At 43.8% G+C, this 12,466-nt stretch overlaps 1 protein-coding gene across 1 annotated transcript in view; it reads left to right on the forward strand.

Annotated features, from left to right (window-relative positions):
- Nucleotides 1-12,208: 12,208 nt before the first annotated feature.
- LOC103776928 (ligand of Numb protein X 2-like) overlaps nucleotides 12,209-12,466 on the forward strand; it is a gene marked incomplete at its 3' end in the record, with an annotated part of 8,811 nt that continues 8,553 nt past the window's right edge. Inside the window, 2 exon segments of the mRNA XM_008944456.1 lie at nucleotides 12,209-12,460; nucleotides 12,462-12,466. The exon segment at nucleotides 12,462-12,466 is cut by the window's right edge and continues 156 nt beyond it. Coding sequence (XP_008942704.1) covers nucleotides 12,209-12,460; nucleotides 12,462-12,466 — 257 coding nt within the window.

Consider the following 12,466-nt stretch of genomic DNA (forward strand, 5'->3'; position numbering starts at 1 on the left):
CTTGCTAGGAGACGGGGCAGTAAGAATTTAGCAAGTTTCTGGCGCCGTGCTGGTAATTAATGCAGAAAAAGCCTATAAATGGAAGCTAACAGGCAGAGGGTAGTGGGACCGGGGGAACGTTTTGGAAATGCCTTAAAGGTAGGAAGCACAGGTGATGTGAAATACGAGGTAACGCTCCGGACAAGGTGATAAGAAGCTTGGAGAGAAGTGTTTCAGGGGTGCTGTATAGCCAGTGCTTTTTGTTTAATCCGGGAGGTGTTGGTGAGGGGCTGAAGGGTGGGTGCTGCTGAGGGACGGTCCCGCTCCGCCTCGCCGGGTGCTCTCGGCATCTCTCTGCTCTGACAGGAGCCTCCTGACCTGACCGAAAGCAGAGAGCAGAACCAGCCGCCAGCTCGGTGCCAGCGCAGGAGGTGACAGGGAGGGCAGGACTGTCCCTTTCGGTGGCAGTGCAGGCTTAGTTTGCTTTAAGCCATACTTCAAACTGTACTTCCAATTCCTTGAGCCGTTTTTTTTTTGGAGTTCTACTTTACCTTGGTGAATTAAGGAATGCAAAATGAGTATTTTGCCCTTGCCTACCAAACCGAAAAGGGGCATCTTTTCACTTTTTCTTTTCCCCCCAGCTTTTTAGCCAAGGAGAAAGGACCAGAACTGCAGAAAGGCTCCAAAGGCAACACTATCCCATCTGAAGTTTTAGGGGGAGGCCTCTGCTTTGCAAAGGGCATGTCAGGGCAGGGTCACACCGTACGAGCCTGTGGAGATAATAAGCAGCCCAGGGAAGTTTCTGTCGCTGTCACATAGCCCCAGAACTGTCCAGTTTAATTCTTTAGTCTCCGGAGAGTCCAGAGCAGCCCAAGGTTTGGGTGGGGTGGTGTAGTTTGGGGTGACTGTAGTTCTCCTCCCGCAGCACTACCAGTTGTGCGCTGTGCCTTTGAGGGATGGCGCTGGTGTTTGTCCTTGACGCTTGAAGGCCAGAGCTCTTTTGGCAGCTCTCCAGCAAAGAGAAAGCGGATTGTGCACATGGCTCCTTCAAAACAAAACTTCTTTCTCTGAAGTTAGACGCTCAAGCTCTTCTTTCACAGTGTGACTAAGCAGATGCAGCGCGTCTGCTGCTGAAAGGGGCTAAGACAGAGGTAATAGTTATTCTCTCCCCCAAAGGGATTTGCTCTCTGAACCGGCTCATGAAGTCACAACAGCACCAGTGCTTATGCAGGGAAAAACAAAGGGGTCATATAGCTGAGGATGGAGGAGAGATAAACAGGAGGCCAACGCGTTACAGGGTTTGCTAGCTGTTGGAAAACTCAGCAGTGCTGTAAATCCTCACCTAATTTGTGTGCCTGCTCTAGTGTGCAAGCTTGATGCAGATGAACTCATTTAAATAACGGAGATGCACTGGCACAAAACCCCAGTGAGATGAAATGGAGGGAGGGATCTGTGGTGTGCAGCAGAAAGGAGCCTTGGCTGGTGGAAGGCAATTTTCTTTTAACGTTTTTAGCCAAATAAATAACGAGGGCAGCGAGCAAGCGTTAAGAAACAAACCAAATCTTAAGGCCTGGGGAATGAGAGCTGTAAAAGTTGGAAGAAATGGCTCCAGAAGGGAGCTGGCAGCTAAATGACCTCCAAAAAAAACCCCATGAAGTTCAAAGATACCTGATGAAACAGGTTGAGGATTATTCTGGATAACATTTAGTGCTACCCGAATGGCGATTCCAGGAAGTTCAATTAGAAATTTTAATTAATGGTTTCATAAACCATGGTGGTGCTGTACTTCCCTAAGTAAGGTTAGGAGATGAAGTTACGTGTGTTTATGAGATTGTAGAGTCTTAGGCTTGCTAGCATAATAAGAATAAATTTAATATAACTGCAGAATAAAATATCTGTAGTTCACAAAGCACTCCCTGCTGTATTAAGTTATTTTTCCTTGTGTGTTGCCACATATTTTTTGTTTTCTGAATTAAAAAAAAACCCTGCTGCAACTCCTCTATCGATTTCCCTTGGAAAATTAAGCTGCATCATTTCATTCTGATCGTGTGCATCTTGCCAGAAGAGTTGCAGCTGTTGTCTTACTCACAGGCCCGAGTATGTTTTGCTGGTTTAATACAAAACCCTCTTGTTTGGCTTTTCCTTCTCAGCTTACTTGAGCAGTGCTGCTCAGGCAGTTGTTAGGAGTTGTGTTTGACAGTCCCCTGTCAGTTTATGTGCCCCGATTTATAGCACCTAAAAAGTTGCTCTGGGCTTAGAGATTTCTTGACACGAATTGAGTTGGAAAATGAAAATATCTGGCAGGCTTTTCTGATACCTGGGATAAGAAATGGCTCCTGAGCTGGTATCTCATAAACCATCTGAAGGGTTTGAGGGGATTTAGATGAACAAGAGGAGGAGTTACTGTGCTGGTCCAGGAAAAAGCACTCAAAGCTGGAAGGAGGGGAATAGAATAAAGCTGGAGGAGTTTGGAGACACGATCTGCAGCTTGCAGGCAAATTCTGGTTTTATGTGTGTATAGTGGTCCCTTGACTTTCAAGGATCTCTGTGCAAATTTATTTTGAAGTCCCTTATTTAGAATATTCTGCAATTTCTATGTATTTTGAAAACCAGTGTTGTCTAGCTTTGCTCTTTGCCATAACTCAAGCAGGCTTTGCAAACAGCTGCAGCAGACTCTTTAAAAGCTGATTTTTCTGGCAGTTACAAAGGGGTTGAGATAAACCTTGCCCTGCTTCTTGGAGAGTTTAAGGGGCTCACCTGTGACATCAGTGGTGTTGTGGTTGTTGAAAGTCCAGTAAATCAAGACCAGCCCTACTTGTAAAGTTTTCAGACTTATTAACCTCCCACCCCTAGACTAATAAATAACAGATAAATTCTTCTTGCCTGACTAAGTGCTGCTGCAGGTCTCCAAATAGAAAATTAATAAATAAATCAGCCCCTGCCCTGGGAACCTTAGATCTGAGGATATCCTCTTCTACATTATCTCAGTTGGTAATGAAGAAAAAATTGTTGTATGATTATTTCAAGTAGGATACATAAAAATAAATGTAATGGCTCTTCTGAGCCTTTTTGTCCTTTAGGATAAAAGAAACCCAAAAACAACTGTGAAGTTTAACACCTGGGGCTACTTGGCAGCTTTACTCAACAGGCTGAAAACTGCTCAGAGAAAGATTTCTCCCCATTCCTAGACTGGGAGGTGAAGGTCGTTCATGGGCACCAAAGGAAGAATGTGATTGCTGCATTGATTTGTGGCTAGTGGAAGGACTTTGGTCTGTTGTTTCAGCTCTTTTAACTGGTGAGACAGCCACGCCCAGCTTAAAATTATTTTTAGATCAGGGAAAGTATAACAAAATAATCAATTTACGTGTACAGTAAATATGTGCCCAATGAGGTAACAATAGTTCTTGAAGTCCTGTTTCTGACAGCAGCATGGACCTAGCTTAAATCTGGGTAAGATGTGAGAAAACACCCACTCAAATAAAAAATGCCTCTTGCAGTTTTGCTCCCCCTGAGCTGTGAGGGTTGATTGGAGTCTGAAGTCCACAAGATAGCCCAGGAGAAACTGTCTGGTGAAAAGACATCTTAAATTACATGTGCAACTAAGCTGCAGAACGAGTGGCACAGATGTTCTGGGCAGCAGAACGTGTCTCCAGTCTCTGCAGAATGAGCTGTAATACTGTTCTGCAAATCTCTAGGGCAGTGTAAGTCTTAATCCAGAGGGTTTTTTTTTTAAATTTATTTTCTTTTTTTCCTTTAGTGCAGATTTCCTTCGGAGCTGCCATCTGTGGTAAGGGCGTTTGGGGTCCTGGTGGCAGCAGCAGGAACTCTCAGTGCCCAGAGGCACTGGCGGGAGTTTAAACCAACTTCAAACTTAGCTGCAGCCACCCTGAGGAGCTGCAGTTGGAGGAGATCTGGTCTAGGGAATTAGGTGTGGGTGTTTTTGGGGTTTATTTTTTGTTTAAATGAAGATAACTTGTTTTCTTTCTTTCCCCTTTTACCAGGATCTGATGGTAAGATGGAATGTAAAGGGGAATTACAGACGTAATTATCTTTTAATTCAGCTTTTATACTTAGTGGGAACAAGCTTGGGCTAGAACCTACTTTGCACTGGTGTGGAGAAAATTCCCTCTTTACCCTGTGAAAGGAAGTTTGGGGTGTTGTGTCCTGAGCTGGGTGACACCTTGCTGCTGCCATGGAGGGCAGGTTGGGGTACTTAAGGAAAAAGAGCCAGGGCTGGGGTAAATTTGCTGCTCCCTCAAGAGCAGTGCTCTGAGCCATGTATATTTGTTGCTGATGGTTGGCTTTATTTGGCAGAGTTTAGATTCCACGTGCCTGTTGATAGAAAGGGATGCTGTCAGAGATTGTGCCAAACTCTGACTTAAAACAGAGCACCATTAAAAAAAAAAAATTAGTGCTACTGTAACTGAGAGCAGAATTTGACTCGGTGTGTGGGTGATGAAAAGTTCTGTGCTGCTTTATCCTGCAGCAAAGCCCTAAACTGATGGGTTTGATGTTAAGAACTGTATCTGTTGGTAGGAAATATTGCATCACCAGGTGCAAAACTCTGCTTTCATGCTGCTGGATTCCTTATGGTAAAGTTATGTAGAAAACAGTATTTGCAAAGGTGTTGTTTGTTTGTGGTTTGGTTTGTTTGGGGTTTTTTTCTAACTAACTTTGGAAACAAAAGCTTTCATGCTCAAGGGTGAGAATAGCCAAGATTAGTTAGTTTCTTTAAAGTGAAATTCATTTTATTGAATTTTCAAGTAAAAGTGTGATAAGATCAAAGCTTTGTAGGACTTTCTCACAAAACAGGCAAGGGTTGGAGCTATGAAAGACTGTCTACCAGAAGGAACTGCCTTTTCCCTTGAATGCATCAGAAATGCTGTGATAAGAAAGCATCTGCTTTTTTTCTGACCTGTGTGAGAAACACAACCCCCAGATCAGAAAGGGACTATATGTGATTCAGGATTCAGGCTACTGCAAGAGGAGCAGCCATCAGGGCTGGCTAGTTGTTAGGAAGGCTTATCCCAAGACAAGCCTCCTTTTAAGTCCAGTTTATTTCCCATTCTGTAAAGCATGGTGCTGATTTCTTTCTGTACACAAGGAAATCACAGATGGATGCACAGACAGCGACGTGATGAGAGCATCTGCTAGCCACATACAGCCAACAGACAAAGGATCTTAACCTCCTGTCCTCAAGAGCAAACCCAACTCTTTGGGAAGTAAACGTGCTACCAGATATTTAGATGAACCTAAATCTTAACATCAAATCTCCTAATCCTTCTTTGTTTTGGTTTTGGGCTTTTTGCTTTAATTGTAAGAGAAGCTTTGGTTATTAATTACAGATTAGATCCTTTATCCTTAAATTATAGCATTAGATTCCTTCTCTCCTTCTCTATAGAAAACTTCTCCCACAAACATCAAACTGATTTGTAGGGATGGAGCTGCAGATAGCTGCCAAATTCAAAATGTAGGTGAGGGTGGAGGCAGGGGTGTTTAATTTCCTAGAGAGAGATGATTAGACAGAATAGAATAAAAATAAAGAACTCACAGAGAAAATCCATGTGTGCTGCCAATGGTGAAACTTCCATAGGAGGAGTCTTTGGGTCAAATTCTGCAAAGAAGCAATTTGATTTAAGTGAGTGGTACAACAGAAGAATTCCTGCAAGCATAAAATGAGCAACTTGCACGTTTGTGTGGAGGACAGGGTGTGGGAAGGGTGGTGGATATAGTAGAGGCATCTAGCAAAGGTGAGAAAGCAGAAGGGAAGATAAATAAACCAGCTTTTTCTGCAGCACTGATCTTCACTTCCATTTGATGACGTTTAATTTACCCATTTTTCAGAGCAGTCTGTTAAAATAGTCACCATTTAATCCCCTTGGGAGAAAAGTGTTGGTGGAAAACATTTCACACCACTACTTAATTCCTTTAAGAAGAAGGGAGGAGAGAGGAAATTTATTGGGTTTTGTTACCCAGATAATATTAATTGAATGATAACACCACAGTCTCCTGCTCTGTAGAAAAAAAAATGGGATTAATTGTTGGAATTACATTGTGTAGTCCCACTGCTTTATCATGCTGGTGAGACAGTTACTGTTCTGTGGTAGCATTAACTGAGCTGAGACACAAATGTTAAGAGCATATGGTAGTGAGAGAAATGATTACAAGTGTCAATATCTTAATTTTTCACATCAGCCTTTCTTCCTCCTAAAATGAGGTGTATGTTTGCAGTTTAAGCTGATGATTGCTGGTAAGATTTTCAGAATATATAATGGAAAGCTGTATCTGAGAAAACAGATACTTGCTGAAAAGTTCAAACAGATTAAAATTGTCCAGTGAGTACAGCAAGGAGTTAGAATACAAATTTGTGGTTAAAGAATGGGTGTGGATGATGGGGACAAAGAACTTTTTAAATTGTCTATCTTCTTTTATGCTGAGTACAGCAGAGCAGCTTTGATTTAGAGTTTCTCAGTTGAGGTGTCCCTAGAGGTGCTGAGCAGCTCCTCTTGGAGGTGGCTTATTAGAAACCCTTTGGCTTGAAGGCAGGTTAATTAGTGAAAGAGCTGCTTCTTATTTAGCTGTGTAAATGTACCATTTGCAGAACCTTTGGCTTCCTACTTCTACATTCAGTGACCTGAATACTGAATAGTGAATCATCAGCAATACCAGAAAAAAGTAGTGATGGAATTTGGCAAAAAACCCTGTTTTCACACCTTCCCAAAGTACTTCTCTGGAGCTCTAGAATAAAAAGAACAAAAACCCAAACCATTTTGTGAAACACAGAATTTCTTAACTGAGTGAAAACTTTGAATCATAGAATCATTGAGGTTGGAAAAGACCTCTAAGATCATCAAGCCCAACTGTCAACCCAACACTACCATGACCACTAAGCCGTGTCCTGGAGTACCATGTCCACAGCCTCACCACTGCCAGGAAAGAAATTCTTCCTAATGTCCAGTCTAAGCCTCCCCTGGTGCAACTCCAGCCCATTTCCTTTCATCCTATCACTGATTACTTGGGAGAAGAGACCAAAACCCACCTCAGTCCAACCTCCTTTCACAAGTACTTTTCCAAAGCACATCTCTGTATCTCTAGAACAAAAAAAAAATCACATCTGTGAAACACAAAACTTCTTGACTGAGTGAAAACTGTTTGAAGAAAGTCAGGAAGAGTGGCAGAACGTTTGCTAAACTCTTTTATGGCCACAGCACTGAGTTTGCTACTTTAGAATCCACCTTGAACTTGCTTTTATGTAAACAGATGAGTTTGGGGTTAGTGCCCTCAGTCTTCTTAAACCCAAATGTGCTGCATTTGTTTTGTCCACCCCAAAAAATTAATTGTTTAGCCTTTAGTTGGAATGTTGTATTTCCAGTCTCCCAGGGAAATGGAGCTATAAATATAATAAGTGGCATAATTGTTGCAGTGAACCATAAAATATCAGTAGATGTGCAATCCCAAATCCAGCTTTTATATCAGGGTTTTCAATGTCACAGACTGTATCAACTTACAAGTGCTAACCTGCAGGTGCATAAACCAAACCTGTTGTCTTCCCAAAATATTTTCCATGATACAAGTAGTTTTTAAATACAGTTATTTGACAGATTTATTGGGGCTTTTTAATTATTTTTTTAACTGAAGCAATATGAGACTTTCCTCTAGTCATCCTAATCTGTTGGGACAAATGGGATGCTCCTGTTGTGTGTCCTGACTCCAGGCTGGCTGTATGAGTCTTTATTTTGCAGTATAAAAAGTGCTCTGGCTCACTCACCATATTGGTGGTTTTATGGATCAGTTAATAGAAACAGTCTTGATTTTTTCTTGTTTGGTTGAGTTTTGTTGGTTGTTTTTGCTTTTTTTTTCTCAGGGAGCTTCCTATGGGATCCTGAGTAGGTCACTTGAGATCATATTCGAAGCCATCCTGAAGTGTTAAATTCCCATGAATTGATGCCTCCATGGGTCTGTATTTTAGCCTCTTGTGATGTCATTTCTCAGTCTTTAAATGGGAGTAGCAATAATGTTTTACCTGTCAATTAAGGTAAATAGGTTCATGACTGAGAGGGGCTCGTATCAGCTGCTGGGATGGTGTGAGCAGAGAGGCCTGGAACTGAGTTGTGCCGTCATTTGTGTCCCATGCTAGCAATGGCAGAGTGAAATCCTTAAAAACCAAGAGCAAGATGGCATTTGGAAATGCTGAGGCTTCAGATGCTGAGGTTGGAAGTGAGGATGTTGCTTTTGGGGCAGTTGGGTACCGTGGCTGTGGTCCCTTCTCAGTCACCATGGTGCAAGCAGAGGTCCCACACCAGGAAGATTTCTTAGAGAATGACACTTGTAAAAAGGATTTTTGAAGAAAAACCTATAGTAAGTGATTACAGAGCTCCATGTACGAGCCCAGGGTGGTTTGGAGACCTGAGGAGTTTGCCCACCAGGCCTGGAGCCGGGTGCTTCGCTGTGGGGGCGGTTCCCACTCCAGCTCTCAGCAGCTTTGTGGGTGCTCAGGGGGTGTACGGCTGAGGCTCTGCGCCCTGGCAGGGCTGAAACAAGAATGGGCAATGTGCTAACACTGTCAGGAATAGTCTTGCTTTGGCAGGGAAATAGATTAGACAACCTGAAGTCTTCCTTAAAAAAAAAAAAAAAAGTCTACTCTTTGAGCCAGTTACAGTAGAAGAAATCCTACTTTAAAAAAAAGAAAAAACAACTTAACTGTTTTTTTGTGTTTAATACAGTAAAGATAAAGGTGATCCCAAAGTCATCTTTTCTCTAGCTCATGCAGGGTGATGGAGAAATATAAAGATATTTCTACTGGTTTATTTCCTTCAATTCTTTGTCCTGCATGGGAAGGGGGTGTATTAGTTTCTAAATAATTTCTAAATAGTTCAGACTCCAGCTGCATTCCTCACACTGTACTTTCAGAACAGCAGAGTCCATTAGAGCAGCAGCATATCAGGCTTTAACGTTTTCATGTAGTCAATAAGTAGAAACTTGGGATCCAGCTGGGTCCTTATTTTATGATTCCCTCAGAACATGTGCAAGCTAAAACATGCGTGAGGCTGAGGGAGAGATCCCAGGACTATGGAGAAAGGCAGGAGTAGGGAAGGTGCCACTCCAAGTGGCACTGCCTGAAGGAAGGGGAAGTGGGAATGGTATAACAAGAACAAAAGGGGTTGTTGGGGTCGGTCTGACCTTCAGAGGTTAAAATAAGTAACTGAGATTTGATGGGGTCTGCAAAAGAGGGAGTGTGGCTCAAACTTCACCTGCAGAGCTAGAACTAAGACTAGAGGGGCTCTCTGGAGGCTGGTCTGTTGATTCTGAGGGGAACCATCCCTGTTCTGTCGGAGCAGCGCGTTTCCTGTGGCGCTGGAGCAGCCGTCCCCGCCGAGGACGGTGTGAGCAGCTCTCCTCCTGGAGAACATCTGCTCCGTGCCTGAGTGGCTGAACCAGCAGCAGGCCTGTCGGAGCCTGCTGGCCTCCTGGGCTCCTGCCTTGCCGAAGGCTGTGGGCTGGGTCTCACCAGCGAGGTGTCAGCCTTCGGTTCCCTGCTGTCTGCAGGAGTGCCCTCCTGATGGAAAAGACGGGAAAAGCGATTTTGGCGCTTTGGAGTGGAACCTTCACGCCTTGTTTTCCAGGATCTGGAAAGGAGAGAGCAGAAGAGATTAGGGTTACAATTAAGACTGGCTGTGAGGAAGAAGTTCTTCCCCCGGAGAGTGGTGAGACCCTGGAATGGGTTGCCCAGGGAGGGGGTGGAGGCCCGATCCCTGGTGGTCTTTAAGGCCAGGCTGGAGGAGGCTCTGGGCAGCCTGATCTAGTGGGAGGGGTCCCTGCTCATGGCAGAGGGGTTGGAACTGGGGGATCCTTGGGGTCCCTTCCAGCCCTGACAGATTCTGATCTGTTTTAGCAGAGGACTTTAGAGCCCTAATGGCTCAATGGTTGGACTGGATGATCTTGGAGGTCCCTTCCAACGTAAAGGATTCTATGATTCCATGGAAGTAGCAGGATTGTGGCACCACTTTTATCTTCCATTTTTTTTTTTATCTTCTTGTTTTGAAATGACTCATAAACGGGATTCATCTTGTATAACCTTTAAACAGAGAGGGCAGAGAATGAATTTGGTAAATAATCTGAAAAACCCCCATATAAAAGTGGTTTATCAGCAAAATTACCATGGGGTTTGTTTTTGCTGAGAAAGTAGATTTGTTTAATCACCTGCCAAAGTTTTATGCAAATACTGCAACCCGAAGCACAAGTATTTCTTATTGGTAGATGTTTGCCTTGGAACCTCAGTGTTTTGTTAACTGCTGGTGCTGAGCTGATTGATTAGAATTGGTAGGTGACCAATTGATGGGTGTTGAAACGTCTCCTTTTCACTTGTAAGATAATTTAAGATCAAATGAAGACTTTTTGTAAGGCAGACAGTAGGGATGCCTGTTTCAGACGGTGGTGAGTCCTGCAGAGCAGTTTCTGAGGAAGCAGGGCAGATACACCCACTTGGATCTGCTGCTGTGCTGCCTGTGAAATGTGTTTTGTGTTTTGGGGAGCCCTGAGTCAGTCACGCAAGAGTTAAGGAGTAAATGCAAACAGAGGTGCCAGGTCTGTAAGTGCTCCCCTCAAGGGGAAGCTGCTGCTGTGCCAGCAAGGAGAAGCAAACAACTCGTGCCCTGTACCCACCTGGAACCGTGACAGGGATGGTTTAATCTTTTGGAGTGAACAAGTTTCTATGGCTAGGTAAGAATTCGCCATCAGGAACGGCTCGATGCCGTTGGTGATACATTACCCCTTTAATTAAATAGCTGACTTACGCTTGACAATTAATTGGAGTGATGTATGAATTTTTTTTAGAAACCCATGACTAATTTTTTCTTGCCGTTCTCGGTATCTTATTGTTCTTGCCCAGCCTCCTCCAGAGCTGCTGCTGTGTGCCAGCCGTGTCCTCCAGGCACTGGTGCAGACCAGTGTTCACTCTTGCTTGGGCTCCAGCCTGTTCCAGATAAAGCAATTCTTTTCAGATATTTTCCATGTCGTCTTTCAGAAGTTTTCCATTTCGTTACAGTTCATGGTTTTTCTTTAAAAAGACTCTGTGAGTTTTTACAGAAACTTCAAAAAACACCCTGCAAAACTCTCCTAAAATCCACCACAAGAACAGCCCCCCCCCCACGTAATACAGAGTGAGCTTCATCTAGCACCACAATTCCTACTTCAGTAAAGCAACTGCCAGGCTAAAAACCTCCTTCCTGCACTAGAATCTGTGCTTGTAGAGTCATCTGCTACCAAGCTGAAGTGAATTTTATATCCAAATACAATGGGCAAGGTTGAAAATGGATGTGAGTGGAGACACCTCTGTTAAAATTGGTGGAGTGGCAGCTGCAATTACCTCAGTTTTCTCCTTCTCTTCTTCTCCCTAACTGTAAGAAGCTGAAGCTGGAGCCTTTCTGTAATGTCACCACAAACTGTGGACAGCTCTTTGCATTTTTTTTTTCCCACTTAGGAAGCTCTAGTCTTTTTTATAGGAAATTTGTTTCCATGGGTGAACTTAGGCATGGATGAGTGGGGAACAATGCATTCTTTGTTAAAATGAGCTTTTTTTGAAGGGAGTGGGCTTAAAAGGAAGGAAATGTGGTTTAGATTTAAGTTTCTTTTGAAATTTCTTCCTCTTCTCTTTCCTCATCCTCTCCTAAAACACAAAGCAAAAATCCAAACAAATAGATGTCCCCAAACTGATGTTTCACTCTAAGTATCTTTGAAATATTTGGTATAATCTGGAAAGCCAGGGAGAGAAATGGCCAGTTTAAAAATTACTTAGTTCCCCTTCCCTTTTTCCTTCCTCTTCCTGAATTGTTCACCCTCAAGAAGATGGAGGTTTTGTCACAGCTTTTCTAGTTCATGTGCTGAGCAGGGTTTTATCTGGTCTCTGTCACTGGTGTGTGTGTGAAGTAATTTAAGCTTCACTTTATCCATGTGCTTAAACACTTTGCTGAGTCAGGTCCTCGTGTGCTCCAGTCCCCGGGTTGATCATTCACAGGGTGGCTCTGGAAGGAGGAACCCTACAGGGGGGGGAGGTGGGGGTGATGATACCGGTGGGAACTTAAGGCAGGAAGAGAGTTTAATGGTTAATTGATGAGGTTTAGAGTGGACAGTTGGCTGGAAATCTCCTTTTTTGTCCTTTCCCTTAGAGGTCCCGGGTCAGAGAGCTGCTGGAGGAGGAGCTGCCGCGCTGCGCCGCCCGGTGCTGGCTGGGATGGCTGACCCTGGAGCAGAGGAACAGGCCCCCCATGTGAGTGAACTCTGCTGCGAGTGTGGGCAGTTCCACCTCTTGCTGGACAATCACCTCTACAACTTCCAGGACGAAGTGGATGATGAACTCATCTGCCACATCTGCCTTCAGCCTCTGCTCCAGCCTATGGACACCCCCTGTGGACACACGTACTGTTTCAAGTGCCTTGAAAACTTCATGCAGGAGTATAACTTCTGTCCTATGGATCGGAAGAATACGTCA

This window comes from Merops nubicus, unplaced genomic scaffold, assembly GCF_000691845.1.
Source record: "Merops nubicus isolate BGI_N331 unplaced genomic scaffold, ASM69184v1 scaffold24147, whole genome shotgun sequence".
Lineage (NCBI taxonomy): Eukaryota > Metazoa > Chordata > Aves > Coraciiformes > Meropidae > Merops > Merops nubicus.